This window comes from Agrilus planipennis, unplaced genomic scaffold (genome assembly GCF_000699045.2).
Source record: "Agrilus planipennis isolate EAB-ADULT unplaced genomic scaffold, Apla_2.0 scaffold35, whole genome shotgun sequence".
Classification (NCBI taxonomy): Eukaryota; Metazoa; Arthropoda; class Insecta; order Coleoptera; family Buprestidae; genus Agrilus; species Agrilus planipennis.
This window is the reverse complement of record NW_020438957.1, coordinates 453,136-473,402: the sequence shown is the minus strand read 5'-3', so window position 1 is coordinate 473,402 and position 20,267 is coordinate 453,136. Positions and strand designations below refer to the sequence as shown.

General features: G+C 30.6%; 1 protein-coding gene across 2 annotated transcripts; it reads left to right on the top strand.

Moving 5' to 3' along the window:
* The first annotated feature begins 1,197 nt into the window (after window positions 1–1,197).
* Window positions 1,198–16,726, top strand: LOC108744857 (tetraspanin-9). Of its 2 annotated transcripts, XM_025975088.1 has the most exons (5): window positions 1,198–1,542; window positions 3,886–3,970; window positions 10,011–10,202; window positions 13,588–13,830; window positions 15,522–16,726. In XM_025975088.1, the coding sequence occupies exons 2-5, from the start codon at window positions 3,908–3,910 to the stop codon at window positions 15,606–15,608; spliced, it is 585 nt and encodes a 194-aa protein (XP_025830873.1). In that variant the 5' UTR covers window positions 1,198–1,542; window positions 3,886–3,907; the 3' UTR covers window positions 15,609–16,726. The 2 variants fall into 2 exon arrangements, with proteins under 2 accessions (XP_025830873.1, XP_025830874.1); XM_025975089.1 differs by lacking the exons at window positions 1,198–1,542; window positions 3,886–3,970 and adding an exon at window positions 6,480–6,587 and having other exon boundaries at window positions 15,522–16,725.
* Window positions 16,727–20,267: the final 3,541 nt, after the last annotated feature.

Genomic DNA, 20,267 nt, shown 5'->3' with positions numbered 1-20,267 from the left:
ATAACTTTATTAGTTATTATTTTATTTTTTAATATACATATATAAACACAAATATATTTATTGTCCTTCACTGTTTTGATAAAATTAAAAAAAAAATAGTGAAAGGATTTCGTTGCATCCTTATGGAAAACAACCGTTTGTCAAACTTTTTGAAACTTTAGATTCTGTGATAGTTCACGACGTGTATATCAAAAAGTCTTAGTGGGTAGTAAGTCGTAAAAATTCAACTTTTTGAGATATGGATCCTTAAAGTTAAATTTTTCCGTAAGGACCTCCAAGGTACAATTATACCTAATATTATCTCTGCAAAAGTGTAGTACACTTCAACGTCATAGTGTACTTATGGGGAAAGTTGGTGGACTCAGAGATGTAATGAGACTCAACACAGAATTGATGGTTTATATGATATATGAAAACTAAAAGAGTAATTGTAGACGAATCTTTTCAACGCACAATTTCAAATTTCAAAATTAATTAATTAATAATGCGGGAATTTAATTGGTTGCTGTTGCTATGAATGGAAATCATGTATAGTTGGCTGCCTATGTTAAAACCGTATTTTCTTCACCCAAAAGAGTAGAAGACAATGGTATAAATAAAAAAGGGGGACTTATTGACTTATTACATGGACACTCCTTCTAATTTAACAAACCAAACTTTCTTCAGAGCACACGTAACATTATTAGATACAACATCCATAATATTAATATCATTACCCTTTCATTAAAGTCTCCAGCATCATTCACATTATTTTCAAATTCTAAAGGATGAACAAACTTTTCAAAATTATAAAGTTTAAGAAACAATTGAAAATACAACAAAACTTTAAAACTGGTTTATTTTGGCAATGTGTAATATTTTTTAACATTCATTTGTATAACCATTTGGTACTTGGTTCCTTTGTTTACGTATAAACATATAAGCAATTTATCGATCCCATGAATTATTATCAACTTAATTTTGTGAACTCGGTATGTATTATGTATTAAGTGTATTGTACCTACATACAGATATATGATAAGCTAACGAGTATTTCAACGGATTTAAAAAGGACTTCGGATTCCATACGACAAAATTTTTCTTTGTTTACTTCCGCCGATTTGAATAAATGATAAGAAGATAAGTATAGATCAGTGAATCTATATCATAAAATCAATTTATTGTTAATCTCCTACTTCTTCCTCTGATGAAGAATTGAAACGATGGCATCCGGATACGGCCGACCTTATGCTTGAGTGGGACGTTTTAAAACCAAACATCAAACATGGATCTGGTTGCGCTCAAAACGCGCTCTTCTACGAGCACCGAACAACGCATGTTACGCGGTTGTGCGCTAGTTTTTAATTGACCTTCGCGTTATGTTATAACTGTGACATTGTCAAGTTTTATTTTTGTAACCAAATAAGTACATAAACAACAAAAACTAAACCGTTTATGGATTAAATTTAAACATAGTAATAATGCGGTTGTCAAATGTAATTTTTGCGTGTATGTAGCGTGAATTAGTGTTTTTTAGCTTTTGGAAATATACGTATCGAGCATGTAAGTGTTGTTAGAAAATTTAATTCATTTAATAAAAACTAATTAAACTTCCACAAACTTTTATTATCTTCGTAAAGATTTCGCAAATNTCTTCGTAAAGCTTTCGCAAATTTTTATTATCTTCTTTATAAGTTTTTGAAAGTTTAATTAGTTTTTGTTTATATGGTATTAGATTTCTAATATTTAACACACTGTTTTTAAAATCATCATATAGGAGTAGTTAACTATTGTTTATTGTACGCAGTTTTTTTTATAAAGTTACCATTAATTAATTATTAATATATTTGACGTTGTGAAAACGTTATGATTTGTTGCATTTTTTTTCAAATTATGGAAAAACTAAGAAAAGACCCACTTAAAACCGCTTTGAGTTGCTAATTATTGATTCATGTGAATCTTATACTTATAGATTTATGCAAAATTTGAAAGTTTGAAGTTCAAATGGGAACCGTATTATCATCTTATCAGTGCGTTATGTTTTAATGATTCTTTAGATTCATAGATATATGTCGTCGTGGACTTTTTAGAGATCTTTTGAAGCTTTACCACTTTCCTGTAGAAAGCAGATTATGTTTGAAGATTGGTATCAATGAAAAGCCCTCCTTACTGGGATAATACACTCGGAAAATCCATTGGACAAAATGTTTCTGAAATCTAAATTATTTTTTCATTTGTAAAAGCACAGTGAAGGTTGTAGAAATTATTGCAAAAATAGGTCCATAGTTATTTGGCTATTATCGGAAAGTTTAATACATGTTTGACACATTTTTGAATATTTAATTCGTAATGAACATAAAGAATTAAGTGCCTACAAATAAGTCTCAAATTATTTATCAATTAGGCATTAACATTATTAATTGGCCTTTAGAAAAGTCAAGTCATGCTTATTTATAGAAATATTCGCGTTATGTATGTTTGCAACAGGCTACCTGTTGTAACAATTGTAAAGACATTTTAAATGTTAAGTAAATAACTTTAATCAACTTAAGTATTGTAATAATAATAAAAATCCTCAATTTTGATTTTCGTAATCGTAAATTAAACTTCAATTTTTATTTAAAATATTAATTTAGCGGTTCCAAAGATAGAATAAAAACGTAAAGATTCGTATTTCCTATATACATACATATAAAGTTTTCCTAGTTGGGTAATCATATTTTATTATTTTTTCAACTGTTTCAAGTTTTACTGCTACAATAAGTTGTAAAGTGGATTTCGCTTTCACGTATGTATAGTTAGTGAGTTCTCTTTTTTGAGATTTGATCTAACAATCGGTGGCATACTCTAAAGTGAATTAGGTGACGGTTTTTAATGGTGTAAGACCTGTTTTGTGTACAATGGGGTACTTCTAAAGCGGACAAAAGTCTTTGCAGCTGTGCTATATCTATCTATGTATGCATATACATATGTTTTTGTATAACGTTCAACTTTCACGTTTCTCTTGTTGAGTTGATAATGGTCAATTTTTTTTTAAAGTCAATCTCGTTAAGCTTATGAATAAATGAAAAGACGGGCTCTCGTTCTCATGTGTGATGATTAAACAATAGACGTTTAGATTCCGTTCTTATAAGTAAATTGCATATTTTTCATTATTTATTACAATCGTGACAATAAAGAATCGTTTTCGTTGGGCATTAGGTAAAAAAAAATGATTCCGAGAACGCCTGTTTTCTAATAGAGAGCAACCGCATATTAGTGACCGTTTGGGTAACGATTTTAAATTGCTAATTTGACATTGATATGTTGAAGACTGCTGGAAATTGGAAATCGTATACATTAATCTGAATAAATGCATCTAAAACGTTACTTTTAATTCTAGATAATGTTTAAGGAATGGTGGACGAACTGACGGGTTGAAATGTCAGAAACCTATTTATGTACGTTTAATTCATACCTATAGGTGAACTGCATCTTAACAACCTAATTATTATTTCCTTTCATAGGTTTAATATGAAAACACGATTAGCNGATTCATAATTTCCTGATTTTTAGTAAGTTATTTACAACTGAATCATCTGATTTTGGAGTTGAGTCATGAATTAGCAGTTGCCTTATGATTGATTCATTATCAACCACTGTGTATATTATTGTACAAAAAATATGTTTTTTCAGCTGTATGGTCTCATATCGTCGATGCTGTTATTTTGCACCGTAAAACACAAGCGAAGCTCGTACACTTACAAATCTTACGACATGTAAGCCAGTGATGATATCGTCAGTGATGATGATTACAGTGATCGGTGTGCGTCTGTGTTTGCGTTCGCATAAACTTTGTGCGTGCGGATTCGTTATTTTTGTGTAGATTTACTAACGCCAGTGTTTGTTTTTTTTCTTTATTTTTAGATGGAAAACAGCTAGCAAAAACATGTCAAAAAGTGGATATACATGTGTCCGCTACATATTCTGCTGGCTGAATGTTATTCTTTTGGTAAGTATTTTGATTAATTAATTATAAATACTATTCCTTGCGTTTATCCTAACTAATATTATAAATACCAATATGAATTTATTTTTTTGTTTGGAACTATTTCACGCCTTAACTATATAACCGATCATCATGAAATTTTCTACACACATTGTTAAGGAAACAGAAAAAGACATAGGGTACCTTTCATTCAGAAAAAAAAAACTGTTCCCTAGGGATAGAAAAATTAGCTTTATGTGGTCGCCTTTGACACGTATTTTGGACATCACCACGAGCGAAGCCGCGGGTAAAACCTATCATGAAATTTTGTACACATATTGCCAGGGGAAGAAAAGGTCAGAAAAATGAGCGAAAATGTTATTATTAATCATTTACGTCACTATAGCCGAATATGATTTCTTGAGAATAAGTTATAATAAACGATATGTCATTTTAAATATTCCTATAGAGAATTTAATATGAAAACCAAACTTAGCACTGCAATTACTTCATATTAAGCGGTTGGTCAATACAGGCGGAGTCATAATAAACGAATTCCACTGTACTTGAGTAGCGGTTCCATGACCATGCACATTCGTTCATTCAATTACTTTTCTGCCGAGGAAGAGGAAGTACAAATCGTCCGTTTTTTTATCGGAAGCAACACTCTTCTTAAGGATATGATTTTTACAATCAATTCAAAATTACTTCGTACTTGCGGTAATAGAAATATTACGATGTTAAATTAAAACGGTAATGACTTCCATAATCCGCAGCACATTAACAGCAAAAGGTTATCGATCGCAACAAAAATTAATAACTCTTTGGAGACAAAATTTATCACTGTATATGCAGTATCGCTCTCTTTACAGCAATTACATCCTCAACAACAGATAAAATTACATTAATAACGTAAAAGGTTATTTTTCAAAAGCATGACGTGACTGTTCGGAATAGTACGGCATTATAAACGAATGGTCACTTTAACCAGAATCATTCTAAGCCTTTATATTATAAACAGATTATTGTGGTTATATGCGGAGTCATTATAAGCGAATTTAATTTTATAGGTATATGTATATTAATTAAGGATTATCAAAAATGTATTTTTGTTTTTGTGACCTCTGTGACCTTATTTTTTTAAGCCGCCACTACAATGTAACATACATGAGGAAATAATGGATAATTTAGTACTCATTAAACAAAACAAAGTTTGAAATTCCTAAACTCTTATAAATTAAAACTGAATTTGCTTATTGTAATAATATTTATACACATTAAGCGTTTTGTGTAGAATGTGAATAAACAAATATCAGGAAAAATTTAATTTTGATTTGTGTATGTATAATCTACTTAAATACACGTCCAAACGATAAAAAAATAATTTTTGTGAGTTTGTTGATTAAAATCCTAGACGATCCATTATCATGTAAGTGCTAATTGCACATTCGAGAAGTGCTAACTGATTAGGTTAATATTAAACCAAATTTTAATAACAATTTGAGCCAATTAGTTGCTTCTATCTTGTCGTTCTTTCTAATTATACCAAAATAATTAGGAATACGTTTTGGTATCTAGGTCGAACGGAATTCTGCTTCATCTGGGTTGAAACATAAATTAACTTTCTTACAAGCTGTTTGAAAACATTTCCTTTGCCCATTTCCCTACATCGACTAAAAATAATTACCAGCTTTTCCAACAATTGCACACGTTAATTTGCCATATGTTTACATGTCTGTAAATTAGTTTATCATTTTGGTATATCTGGCTAATAGATAAGTAAAGGAATGCCTCCTAATTTCTCTTTTATTAATAACATGAACATAGAACATAATCCAATCCATCATTTTTTTTTGATAATGCGCTTTAATTGCATACCTAGAATTCATGATTTCTATTATCTATTATCACAAATTGTCTTCTATACTGCTTTGTACGTTATAGAAAACAATTAGAGCTCTGTAATATATGAATAAATTTTTACTAGGTAAACTCTAGAACAATCTATCATTTATCTCGTTCAAATAATGGTTTGCGAAACCATTTTTTTATCTAGTTCGTTGCGTAGATGTACCTAATGTTTAATCAGTAAAAATTGCACGCATCCTCTATCATTCGTAAGCGGAAATATTACGAACTTGTTTGCAAATAACTCATTTGCCGGATCATCAATTGAAAATACGAAATTATTGCCTTTTTGTATCTATAGTTTAAATTATGTCATTCTCTATCTGCAACTATGACTTCAACCTGTGACATAAACTATTACATAAGATATACGCATCTTATATTTATTTTTACGCTTAAACATAAAATATCATCTAACTTATGTACGCAATTCGAAAATGGTATTCATTTTATGATAAAATACGTAGACGTCAACAATATACTGTAGATAATATTATTCTTATTGTTTATATGTTATTTATGGTACTCAAATATTTAACGAGACACTAATTTTATCTTAGAATGTAGAATTGTTGTTTACAATAGTAATCATAAATTTTAATTAACTATAAAAGTGCGTTTACCTTATTTTTTTTTCTTTATTTTTAGATGGAAAACAGCTAGCAAAAACATGTCAAAAAGTGGATATACATGTGTCCGCTACATATTTTGCTGGCTGAATGTTATTCTTTTGGTAAGTATTTTGATTAATTAATTATAAATACTATTCCTTGCGTTTATCCTAACTAATATTATAAATACCAATATGAATTTATTTGTTTGTTTGGAACTATTTCACGCCTTAACTATATAACCGATCATCATGAAATTTTCTACACACATTGTTAAGGAAACAGAAAAAGACATAGGGTACCTTTCATTCAAAAAAAAAACTGTTCCCTAGGGATAGAAAAATTAGCTTTATGTGGTCGNAACTTTCTATTTTGGTTAGTTATTTAGTTTAATAGAGAGAAAAACTACAAGTTGTATATATATATCTATTAACAGAAAAAGAAAAAGAACGATGAATTGTAATATAAATATACATAAGGGTCAGAAAAATGAGCGAATATGTTTTTATTAATCATTTGGGTCACTACAGCCGGATATGATTTCTTATAAATCAATCATAATAAACGATATGTCATTTTAAACGGAGTCATTATATCCAAATTTTTCTATAGAGAATTTAATATGAAAACCAAACTTAGCACTGCAATTACTTCATATTAAGCGGTTGGTCAATACAGGCGGAGTCATAATAAACGAATTCCACTGTACTTGAGTAGCGGTTCCATGACCATGCACATTCGTTCATTCAATTACTTTTCTGCGGAGGAAGAGGAAGTACAAATCGTCCGTTTTTTTATCGGAAGCAACACTCTTCTTAAGGATATTATTTCTAAAGTATTGCGGTTCGCTTAATAAACCTTTTACCTAGGGAATGGTTAGTCACTTAATACTGATGCATGTATTCAACTAGAGTGTTGGTTTATTTACTGTTTCTTTTTAAAATAAAAAATTACTAGTCTAGTCATTGGAAGGTACTTAATGACTAATTAAATGTAGGATAAAACGTGTAGCACGAACGTTTGTGGTAATAAGGAAAAAGCGGAAAGAATTATTTGGTGTTTTCGTTTTCAAAAAATTGAATCTAGCCTTTATATCCGTATGTAATATTTGGTAAGAGAAAGGTGAATGACAATAACTAATTTATTAACGAAAGCTTGTTTCTTACATGTATAAACTTTTTACCAAAACAACTCATTCGATTGTGTGAACAAAAACATTAACAGTTATTCATATTATCAATTAGTTCAAATTGATAAATACGAATAAAACAGTTTATACGACTGGGGAAGTACCAAATATACCGGGGACAATAACAGTATTTCTATAAATGTACATATATTAGGGCTGTTCCCTGTAAACGACGACCTAGTGTAATTCATATGCTGAGGTTTTCGTTATACGATGTTAACATAATTGAGTGTACTGTATTATTAACTGTTTGTCAGTCAATGAGATAATTAAGAAAAAGTACCTTTTGTTTCCATAAACAAATTACTAATTAGGGATTTCCCTCATTCCAAAACTTGCTTGTTTTAATTTGACTTCTATGGTTATTATTATACTAAAAAAAAGAAAACTGTCAATTCCAGAAACAAACACAAAGAGAATTGCACCTCCTTAAATTAGAAATTAATGTGTATTGCTGTAGATAATTTAAGACCTACTTAGTTCGCCCATCTATTCTTACGTAATCTGCAATATCCGATGATTGCTAATATCCTTTAGCAATTTTATAAAAATAAAGACACCTTCGCATATCATCTGTAGGTATAAATTTGCCACCCACTACTACATACAAAATATTTCGAAAGTTGTAGCATGCTAGAAGTAATTTTTATAACATTCGTAAATTAAAACTAAAATGGGATAACTTATGCATATTAAACGGAGGAGCTGTTTGTGGACATATATAGTTATTTTGAGAAGAAAATGTTCTTTAAGTACGTAGAATGTTTTCGGTAAAGCTAATTAAAATTAGCTGTAGACGTTGTTCCTCTTAAGGGTAAAGAGTGACCTAAGAATGGGTTGTTGTAGCGGTAACTTTTATCGAAAGGCTATTTATAAGTCTTTGGATAACAAAGAGGTAATAAACCATCATATACGTTTCCGTTATAAATATTAACGTTAAGCTTATGTATGTATGTGGATAGAAATAGATTGAATCCGGAAGAGAGTAATTGAAAAGCATGCATACCTTAACATGGGTTTTGATTCAAATTTGGCGGTGGCCATTTTGGGCCTTGCAGGATACTTATAAAAAATATGCAAGGACAAAGGTGAATAAGATAATAAAATATAAAGTTTTATTATATATACGTACTTACCTATTGGTATTGACTGAACAGTATTGTATGACAATAAATAAAAGAAAACAAAAATATTGATATGCAAGGAACGAAAGAGTGAATTTAAATATAGGATACGAAAAATAAGAAGAAGTAGCTGATTTTTGGTATCTAGGAACTCTAATAATCCCGAAATAATCGAGCATAAAAGGTTATTTAGAGGCATATTGGAAGCAGAAACAGGTGTTAAAAGGGGTAGAGGCAGATCTGGATATAGATTAGATTACTGTTCACAAAAAGTTAAGGATGTGGGATGTTTTAGTATTAGGGAAAAAGATTAACTCAGGATAGGAAAGAGTAGATGCGTGTCCAGTCAGTCTTAGGACTGATGACCTTATGGTGATGATGATTTACCTACATATTCATAAATAATCGTATTCGTTGTTAACTTATAAGTATTGTTAAAAATTTATTTATTGCATTCTGTTACTATTTTGAGATATTACATAAGTAATCTTAATACTAGTTTTATTTTTATATGGGATAATATTTGCTTTTAAATTAAAAAGAAATGGCGGCATCTTTATTTAAATAATTTAAGAACATAACTTGAAATAAAGACTTAATCTACACGTTTTCAGAAAATAGATGGCAATGTTGTATTCCAAATTTATTTGCGTACATGTACCATTTAGTAGGAATGTCAAGTTCAGTATTGCGGAAGTTTTCTCTTCCATTTACATACGCATAAAACTGGAATGTTGCTAGTAAAATTGAATCTAGTTTACAACATCATGTTAAAGCTAACTTGCAGTATATCTACATGTTCGTAGAGGCTTAATTTAACTTAAATTACCTTCTGCATGTTAACTTAAATTACCTCCTGCTAGGAAGTAAAATGTAATACAATAAAAGGTACATGCCTAGTGTCCACGAGTATATACTTTTTCTTAATTATTCAATAGTACCTACCCATAGTTCCATAATAATTTCTGGTTTAGTACATTGAGAATTTTTGCGAAAGAATAGGCAGATTTTTCAATGACTACTGAAACTGATTCTTAACTGTTTGAAATTTTTCCAGTACTACATATAATCCTTTGTACTTACAGGTACTTTTTTCCTTTCAGTGACTGTCAAACAGGCTAATACAGTTAATATAGTACTTTGGCTAATACACCTAGATAAATACAGTTTCCTTCCACAAAACGTTGTTGGGAAAACGTTTCAATATAACGATTTTCTTTTGTATTTTCCAGATGACAGGATGCGGCATTTTGGGTGTCGGCATATGGCTGAGGGTGGCATACGAAGGGTATGCTACCCTACTGCCCCAGTATGCAATGCTGAGCGCTGACATTTTAGCAATTGTTGTGGGAATAACAGCCTGTATTCTGTCCTTTTGCGCTTGTTGCGGATCTTGGATGCAAAGCAGGTTTATGTTGATTACGGTAAGTCTTGTGTATGTCAAAGCCAATCTTTACAATTTGGCATTGCAGGATGTAGTTAAGCAATTAAAAAAACAGCGGTTAAATAAACGCTTAGCCGAATATTGTCAAATATTGTATTTGGCATTAGGGTAGCTAACTGTTGTTTAAATAATTGCAGTTAACTTGTGGCATTTGTAGCATTAATTAGTTTCTTTGAGTAGTACACCGTTTTGACAGTGGTTTACATTGGGGGTGGTGCATAATTTCAGAATTACTACGTCATTTATTAGGTGTTAGTGTTAAAGACATTTCACTATATTTTTTTATTGTACATTGTCCAAGAAAACAGCGATGAAATTCATTTAGGGGGCGGGGGATAATTTGTCACTAGGTTCGCTTGTTCACATTACAGAATATGCAATCCAATTAGAAAATAAAGTAACAATATAACTATTAATTTATTCGTACAAACCATTAAATCAGTTTTGACCTATTCGATTGAAGTTGTTTTGATTTAACTGCCCACTGCTTTGTTTGTATTGTATGATTATCTTGACTGCCTAGACGTATTAGAAAATGCCAGATTTTCAGATTACGTGTTGCATATATATTATATAAATACCTACGGGTGTGTTTAATTTTATTAATCCTCTTTTCCACGATGTGTCACAAAAAAATTATGAACTATGTAGAAAGTTTTTTATGGTTTTTAATATGCAGGCGCTACACCATTGTTAGTTTTATGTATACACGGAAGTTCAACTATTTATTATACTTACATACCTACTTGCATTCTTATATAAGTATTAGATATATGTATTTACTTTTCAAAAACTACAAGTTTATGTTTTTTATTGTTATAGCCCCGCACATTCTCAGAAGAAACCGATAACTTATAGGTTCTTATTAATTAGTATTTTTCTAATATTACAAACCGACGTTGTTTCAAACTCTTTTCCTTTGCATAAAAGTCACGGTAGATCTGCCATTTTAAAAATGCCAGTCCATACAACTATGGAACTATTTAAAAATAATAAAAATTAGCGACGATCGTTATTAACTCTTTACGTAACTTTGCATATTTTGTAAAAAGCAATAGCTGTCTGGAAAAGTCATAAACTTTTTATGACGAGAAAAGCAACAAAAACTAAAATTGATACTACGGCGGATCAAACGCGAGAGACAGGCAGTTTCTTAGTTTTAATAACGTAGATAAAATAATAATAGTACATAAAACTGTATAACATTATGGTCATCTGTTTCTAATTCGTTTTTTTTTGCCAGTTTTACAACGACTATTATTATAATAGTTAATTTTCTAGAATATTATGGACCTGTTTGATTATAATTTTCATGTTTCAACTTATCCAGCTATGGTTGTAATACGATTTTTACAATCAATTCAAAATTACTTCGTACTTGCGGTAATAGAAATATTACGATGTTAAATTAAAACGGTAATGACTTCCATAATCCGCAGCACATTAACAGCAAAAGGTTATCGATCGCAACAAAAATTAATAACTCTTTGGAGACAAAATTTATCACTGTATATGCAGTATCGCTCTCTTTACAGCAATTACATCCTCAACAACAGATAAAATTACATTAATAACTTAGAAGGTTATTTTTGAAAAGCATGACGTGACTGTTCGGAATAGTACGGCATTATAAACGAATGGTCACTTTAACCAGAATCATTCTAAGCCTTTATATTATAAAGAGATTATTGTGGTTATATGCGGAGTCATTATAAGCGAATTTNTTTAAAAAAAAGTTACTTAAAAATTCGACTTCGTATATTTATGGTCTCTTCTTGTAAATATCTTCACTAATTTCACACGTAGTGTGTCAGTGGATCAGGAAGTTGTTTCTAATTAGTGCTTATTTATCTCTTTTTTGTGCAAATGGTCCTTAATTAGCTTAGAAACGACTTTAAAAAAGTAGTAGTCTGTAGTTCTGGTTACTATACAATTTTTGGTTTAGAAAAGTATCGTACATACCTTTATTGATTTAGTTACTCTTTTGGTTTACATTTTCCAAAATATGCTTTGGTTTACGTTTTTTTGCATGTATACCTATTAATAGCCGGCAGGTGTGATAATATTCCCAGAAATGGCCTGGACAAATAAGAACTTTGTTTGAGCAGCTTGTTATACCTACCAGAATAGATTCCTTGCTGGCGAACGTGCTAAATGGCGTACAAACATTTGAATTTATTTCCTAATATACACCTGTAGTTTACTGTGGGAATTGCACAAGGAAGAATTCTTCTAATTATTACCCATGCAGCTAAATAAAACATTTTTCGATACGATAACTGTTGATTCCTTTTAAATCATTATTTGAATAAATGAATGAAAAAATATCACCCATACAACAAATAACTTTTACAGTAATGTAGAAGATGTAACTGGAAAATGTAACTACCTAAATTTAATGTTTTACAATATTTGTCAAATTAAATTCTTTAAAATCTACTTACTGCATAAGCAGAAAGATAAAGAATTCGTTAAAATTAGAAATCAGTACACCTTACAACTAGTCAACTTTTTCAATCAATTAATCTCAACCTTTACTCTGGCCTTTATGAAAGTGGTTTTCGTGTTGATTTTCTACAAAGGAAAAAAGTCGTGTGTACAATAAATCAATAAATTAATTAGTTACCTGACGACAAACATAAAGCACATTGAATAACATGTAGAGACGTGAATAATATAGTAGACGACCTTGGGAAACATCACATCAATTTGTAGTGCGAACTTCCGCGGTAGATATACCTAAAACGGAATCGCAAAGACTTGCAAGACTATTTGCATATTCTTTTTTCAATATGCTCATGCGATATAAATACTTAACTGATGATTCTGAAAAAGATTAACATACGAAAAAATGTAAATTTTCGAAAATATATATGTGTGTAAATTATAGACCTGGTAAATACTAGAAGAAAACCTGCTATCTTTGAGATTTAGATTGCGTCAAATTATTTATTAGGTAATATGGAGTTCAAAGTGGCCAGAAAATCGAAAATCACCGACTTGAACAACCTTATATATTTTTTGTGACTATAGAGTCGTAGATGAATGGATCCAAAAGTATTTGATCGATTCCAATAGTAAAGTACCTATAGGGAAAAATTTTTTGTTTGTTTTGTCCAGATTAGTAAGGTTGCATGCAGATTAATGAGCAAACTAGTCGGTGGTGACTTTAAACTTGAAGTTGGTTGTGTCCTTCAGAGTTATTAGAAGTCGACTTGTAAAATTTAAGTTTTGATCGCGACTTCAAAAAGAGCGAAAATTCTATATCCGAACTAATTGCTGGCCATCTTTTGGTATATCACACGTCTCTTTGGTAAATGTTAACATTATAAATGCAGTGTGTACCATTATAATTTTAATTTTAGTTTCATTGTTGTGGCGTTCAAAATTATGAGGATTGGTACATGATAGATGCTTGGCCTACAAAGAAATGGGTTCCGGATTCATGTTGTGTTCCTGCTGTTAAGTTCGGGGTAGCAGATGAATGCGGACGTTCAGGTATTCCTGACTACTGGTTCCCAAAAGGATGTTCTGATCAAGTGAAGATGTGGTTTATTCAAAGATTACATATCGTTGGAGTTGTAGGCCTTGCAGTTGCTTTCATTCAGGTATGTTCTTCTATTGGCTATTAAAAGGTTTCGAACTTAAATATTAGTATGGTAAGTATGACTTTCATTCCAAGAAATACAACATTTTCTGTAGTATTCGATATTCCTTTAAGGCAATACTTTGATTCGAAAGTTACTTTAAAGGTTTTCTATATTTAACTTTGTGTATACTGCTACGGATTTGACTGACTGGTGATTTACAATAGTGATTGATCTTAACAGATCATTAGCCTCAGAAAACTGCGGGATATTTTTAGGACTGTAAAAATTGAGTGTTATTGATTGTAAATTTTCGGTTATAAAATAGCGCATATACGGGTAATTAACTACACAAAATCACTATAAACATTTCATATTTGTTATTTATTTGGTAGTTAGCTGGCGCCAAAATGTTTTTAAATTTTTCTTCGATTTTTTACTTTTTTGTATGTTGGATTCCGTATATAGTTTACATAAAATATTACTTGGAGTAATAATTATTCCATGCCGCATTGCAATATAATTAGTTTAATTTTTATGATTAATTAATCACCTTGTTAAGATTAGCTCAGGAAAATAAAGAGTGGAGGTGCTTGTCCAACCAGTCTAGGACTGATGACGTTATAATGATGATTATTTTACCTATTTAATTTTTAAACTTTCGAAAGTATCAGATGCACACCCATTGCAGCCAATTCCCAAAAGGTTTTACCCTTAAGGCTGAAGTCAAAAACCCCTAAAGTCTTCACCATTCTTTGGGAAAATCCCCAAAAAGAATAAGTTGTAATTTCTTTAAAAAAGGCATTTCCTTTACTAAAAAAGTCGGAACTATTACTGTTCAATGTTCACCCAGTCTCTTACAGAGAGACTGTATGAATAAAACTGAAAAACTGAGAGACTCAAGTCTCTCGTAGAAAGACTNAGAGACTGAATGAATAAAACTGAAAAATTGAGAGACTCGAGTCTCTCGTAGAAAGACTGGGATCTCTGAAATATGTTGAACTTAGAAAATTTTAACCATGTCTATCGAGACACCACTTATTGAGAGATTCGAGTCTCTCTTTCAGAGATTCGAGTTTCTCGTTCAGAGACTGGATACGAAATGAGGATCTCTCTAAGAGCGACTCGAGTCTCTCGTTCAGAGACGCTAAACAGTTTTTTGACAGTTTTTCTCAGCGACACCAGAGAGACTCGATGAGAGACGGAGACTCGAGTCTCGCTTTCAGAGACTTTGAGAGACTGAACATTTTTATCTCGGGCAGTTTCAGTTGTGACTTCTGACAGCTCTGTTAAATCTTCGCCCTTCTTGGGCTTTTTTTGTATAGGAGTGGTTACAACCCGTCTTGCTGAGAGCAGCTTTCTAGAAATGTCTTAATTCTATGTAACGAGGTTGTGTAGATACAAACAAACAAATACAAAAACCAAAAAGTCTTTAAAAATACTCCTAAAAGAACCTATTCCACTAATTTACCCCCTAAATTTGGTGGGAAGTCCCAAATTACCAACACTAAACACAAATAACTGATCAAACCTCATAAGTTACTGCATTAATACTTACTGTACTTCATGATTCATAAGTTTCTGATTTTTAGTAAGTTATTTACAACTGAATCATCTGATTTTGGAGTTGAGTCATGAATTAGCAGTTGCCTTATGATTGATTCATTATCAACCACTGTGTATATTATTGTACAAAAAATATGTTTTTTCAGCTGTATGGTCTCATATCGTCGATGCTGTTATTTTGCACCGTAAAACACAAGCGAAGCTCGTACACTTACAAATCTTACGACATGTAAGCCAGTGATGATATCGTCAGTGATGATGATTACAGTGATCGGTGTGCGTGTGTGTTTGCGTTCGCATAAACTTTGTGCGTGCGGATTCGTTATTTTTGTGTAGATTTACTAACGCCAGTGTTTGCTTTTGTTGACCTAAAAATACTACTAGCATTCGTTGCCATAATAGTAAACCCGAGTGGTAAATATAGCTTTAATTGGTGTCTATGTATGAGAAATTGAGCAAAAGGGTAATTCCTTCTGATCTTCTTTAATGGAGAAGAAATCATTTATTTACCAACGTTTTTTGCTATTAAATTTAATGTCTAAGGACCTTGCGTGACTAAGAGGTTTGTAAATTCTAATTTTAACATTTTGTAATAACCAAAATGTTCGACTAAAAACACCAAGAAGAGGAAAACTATACAAAACAATTACATGTACATAGAGAGTTGAATATGAATATGGTTATACAATAAACTATCGTATTTTGAACTAATAAAGTATGGTAATTTAGTAGCTAATTTTCCTAATAGATGAGATTTAATGACGCGGGTCCTTCTCCCTATTTCTGGCATGAAAATAGTCCCATTTCCCAGTGATGAAATGTAACACATCAGTTAGCAACAATAGAGAACCAGTTATTAAAATTTTTATCATTCATAGAAGTTAACTGGAAAATCCTGTATGTTTTACAATAATTACAAGAACAGTGACTAGAATGATCATCCTTTCTACAATAAATGTGAAGCCTCAGCTCTTAGTACATTTGAACTATTGTTTTCCGTCTTTTTCAGATTTTAAGAGTAAGTTAAAAAGCTGTTCCGTATGTTTTTGATGAAAAAATGATTGTACTGCAAGTGACTCCGTAGTCCTTGCAATAATATCCCCCCCATCCTTATCCAATGGACTTTTTATTTATTATTAGAACAAAAGGTCTTTTAAGTTCCTTAATTACGCTTCTAACTTTATACATATAATTAATACCTTTTGAATTATGTATAGGTACCAATTAAAAACATAAGGTACAAAATGTTATTAAAGGTGAATTTTATTTGATATATCAAGTACAACACATGGTTTTTATTTACGTTTTGTTTTCATAGCTTTTTGTAGTTGTGTTTTATTGATCGTTTGGATGTTAATTTATTTTTCATGAAACTTGTAGTAAGTGAATATTTTTGTAATAAATATAAGAACGTTCTTTTATTTAATCTTATTTTTTTTAACATAAAATTGTTATTTAGGGACAGTGCACCTAAATAATATGCTACTTGTGAAAATTATTATCACTGCAACTTTAACTGAATTTGTGGTGCTTATTTTTAATTATTAATGCATTTAATATACTGGTGTTGATAGTCCTTGGTCAGTCAGCTACGCCATTGGTAAAGTTTTGTGCCTGCTCATCGGGTCCTTTGGTATGTATTAAACGTGTTTATCTGATTTAATTGATACTTATATTATTTTGATATTGTTAGTTGTTGTTTAAATAAAGGATAATTAAATGTAACTACTATATTTATCACAAGAAATACTATTTACAAAAACGCTACAGATATGTTCGTATAAAGAATATTTTTATACAGGTATAAAAATTCAATGGCATCCGAAATTTAACTAAAAAAGTTTCGCTTTGTCATCATAAANCTAATAACTTTTACTTTTTGATGACATGATAAAAAGTCCATATTTTTCCTTTCTCCAAACTTTCTGGAATTATCTATTTGGTTGTTTTCTGTTGATACATCAATTTATTATAGGTCTTCTTGATCTAAACAATAAGGTGATCGACCATTTGTTTACATTAATAGGCGATTCACATTGCATTATCAATCACAGACGATTCCGGTTGTAGAAGAAGCCAAATAGAGTGAATCAATCAAAGTTCAATGTAATTAAAAATTTTTGATACAACGCTGAAGCGATTTTTATTGTGCATAGGAATTTTAAATGGGCGTGAATAATCGTATCGTTTCAGTAGAATGATTTTCGAATAGGACAGTCATTAACGTTGCCTCACTCTTACAGTGAAAGTTGGAAAATAACCTAACTATGAATTAACTATTTCAAAATATATGTAACAATGTTGTACATCTGCCTTGGCACAAGGTTAATACTTGCTCAGAAGACTTGCCATTAATATTTATTGAAAACTGTTACAAACATTTACACAAATATGACCACTATGTATATATATCATTCTGAAACTTATTGGAGACATAAGATCACATTTTTTTTATAAGAGAAAGGAATTTAAGTGCTTTTATTGTGTAATATTAATAATTATAACACATGTATGAAGAGTGAACACAACAACAAAAAAATTACCTTGCTGTAGATAAATAATTAAAATGGTGCAAATATAACAATTCAGAGCGTAATTATTAAATCTATTTAATGTATTTTAATTGTAAGAAAAACGCAACTCACCGGTTTTTGCCGAATAAGATCTACAGCAAGAGTTGGTAACTGGGCCAAAGCTGCTTTTGCACTTCCAAAATCACTTCTGTCAGTGATATTTCCTGAAGGATGACAGTAAGCTTTTGCAACAAGAACAGCACAGATTACAAAAGCCTTTGAAAACATTTTGACCTAAAACAAGAATAATACATATAGGAGAAGCTTCAATCAAAAGTAGTTGTACTGTTAATAAGGCACGTAGTAAGAATTAATGAACACCATGAGGATGCTTATAAACTATATTTATTTATTTTCCCCCTTCTTGTACGTATTTTGGTAGAATATAAGGAATATGGTTGTGCTACTGTTTGCAGAGAGAAATTTGTGATTTCCTTAAAGTAAATAAATGGTTAAACAAGTTCTATTTTCACCGCATATTTTTAAATAAGTACAGATAACTTTCTCCGAACAAAGTGATATTCCGTAAAATTGTGGATATAGAATCGTATTTGTGGGACCAAATACACGGTGTTTATAGAAAGGGACAGCAGCAGAAAGAAATTACTAAATTTTTTCAAAGGAACAAGAAGCATTGAACTCACTGCAGTAATATTTCTTTAAAATTAATACTGTAATATAATTCTTTTAATATGAGAATTAATATTGGAGTCTTGTAATACTGCTTCTGTTTGAAGAGATATAAATCGAAAAAAATCTCAAAAAAATTTTAAATAGTTATTGATTAAAGTGAAATTAGAAAACAGAAAAATGCTATATATAGTTCAGATACAGTAAATTTTCTTCCTTAAAGCTTTTGGTGTACAATATATAAGTACTTTAACTAATAAATAACTTTGAGTTACCTGTTTAAAATATCAGTTATACAGTTGGTTGGTACGCGTGCACTGTTTTGAAAACAAAAGCCGAATGATGGTGCCAATAAAATAATAATCGATAGTAAATGATACAGATTTATTGTTTGTGGGTATATATATATGTAAGGCGACAGAAAATATTTTTTCCACCACAGTAATTGTTAGTGGGAGAAGCGAAAATGACATGCTTTGTAAAAGCAGAAACGTAATTAATCATAAAAATGAGTCTCATTTAGGTGGGATATTTTGCGCACCTTTCCTGCGGGTGTGTCATATCCAGGAAGAAAGAATTGCAATCTTGTTCAAACATTTTTATAAGAAAATATTTAATAAGTAAAGCAAATTTTCACGTATTGTTATTATTCACTATTTTACTATGCCGATAAATAGACTAGGAACGATGGAAACACTGGAAGATTTACTTTAGTCAAGCCGGCAACTCCTTTTATCTTAACATATCATTTTTAAGAGTGTATTGTTGTTGAGGAGTATTTCCGATTTCATTATTTCATTATTAATTCAGTAGGTTTCACAAAATATTTCACTTTGACTTTAATTCAAAAAATAACAAATATTAGTTGTTAACTTAACAAATACTTCAAGAAACTCTAAAACAGTTGAACGAAACGTCGAAAATTGGTTAAAAAATTGATTTATTTACCTGATTAATTAATTAATAGGGAGAAAATGGAATTAAATTGTTTCCTACGTTATTTGAAACAATTATGATTAGTTAAGAACAAAATTAGGGGAAAATTACTTTAATGTTTGGTTTCTAGCAAAATTACGATGCATTTTTCATACTCGTTAATCTCATTGTGGTTATTTGAATTTGGAACGAACAAAATTTTCATATAACTTCTTTAAATGTTATTAAAAGAGTACATAAACGTAGTGAGTAATTAAAATTAATGTGAGTTCTTGTATTCTCTCTTGTTTTCTAATGAAATGCTAGGTAGGTACTTCGCATTTGGATAAACTTTATTTTGGACTTCATCCAACACACGAATGCATTTAGAAAGCTGCAATATTTGGTAATAGTGTACAAGAATCGAATGCTAAGCACATTTTAACGAAAGTTCTTACGACTTCTAATGCATAATTAAGAAGGAATTAATTACTTTCCCCAAGTGCAATCGGAAATGCTTGCAAAGTTGATTGATATACTGCAACTGCAACTGATAGGCTAATATCTGGTAATCCTTTAGTAATAAAGATTAATATTATAAATGTCAAACTGTATGCCCAACATAAGTAGGTAGCAAGAATATTAAAATATCATACTAAAATTTGCTGCTACTAAAATATCGTGTATTTAATAAACCTAAATTAAAAAAAAATAAAATCACAAAAATATTTATAAAAATTATATTTGGTAGGTACTCATATTTTTTCTGCTTAA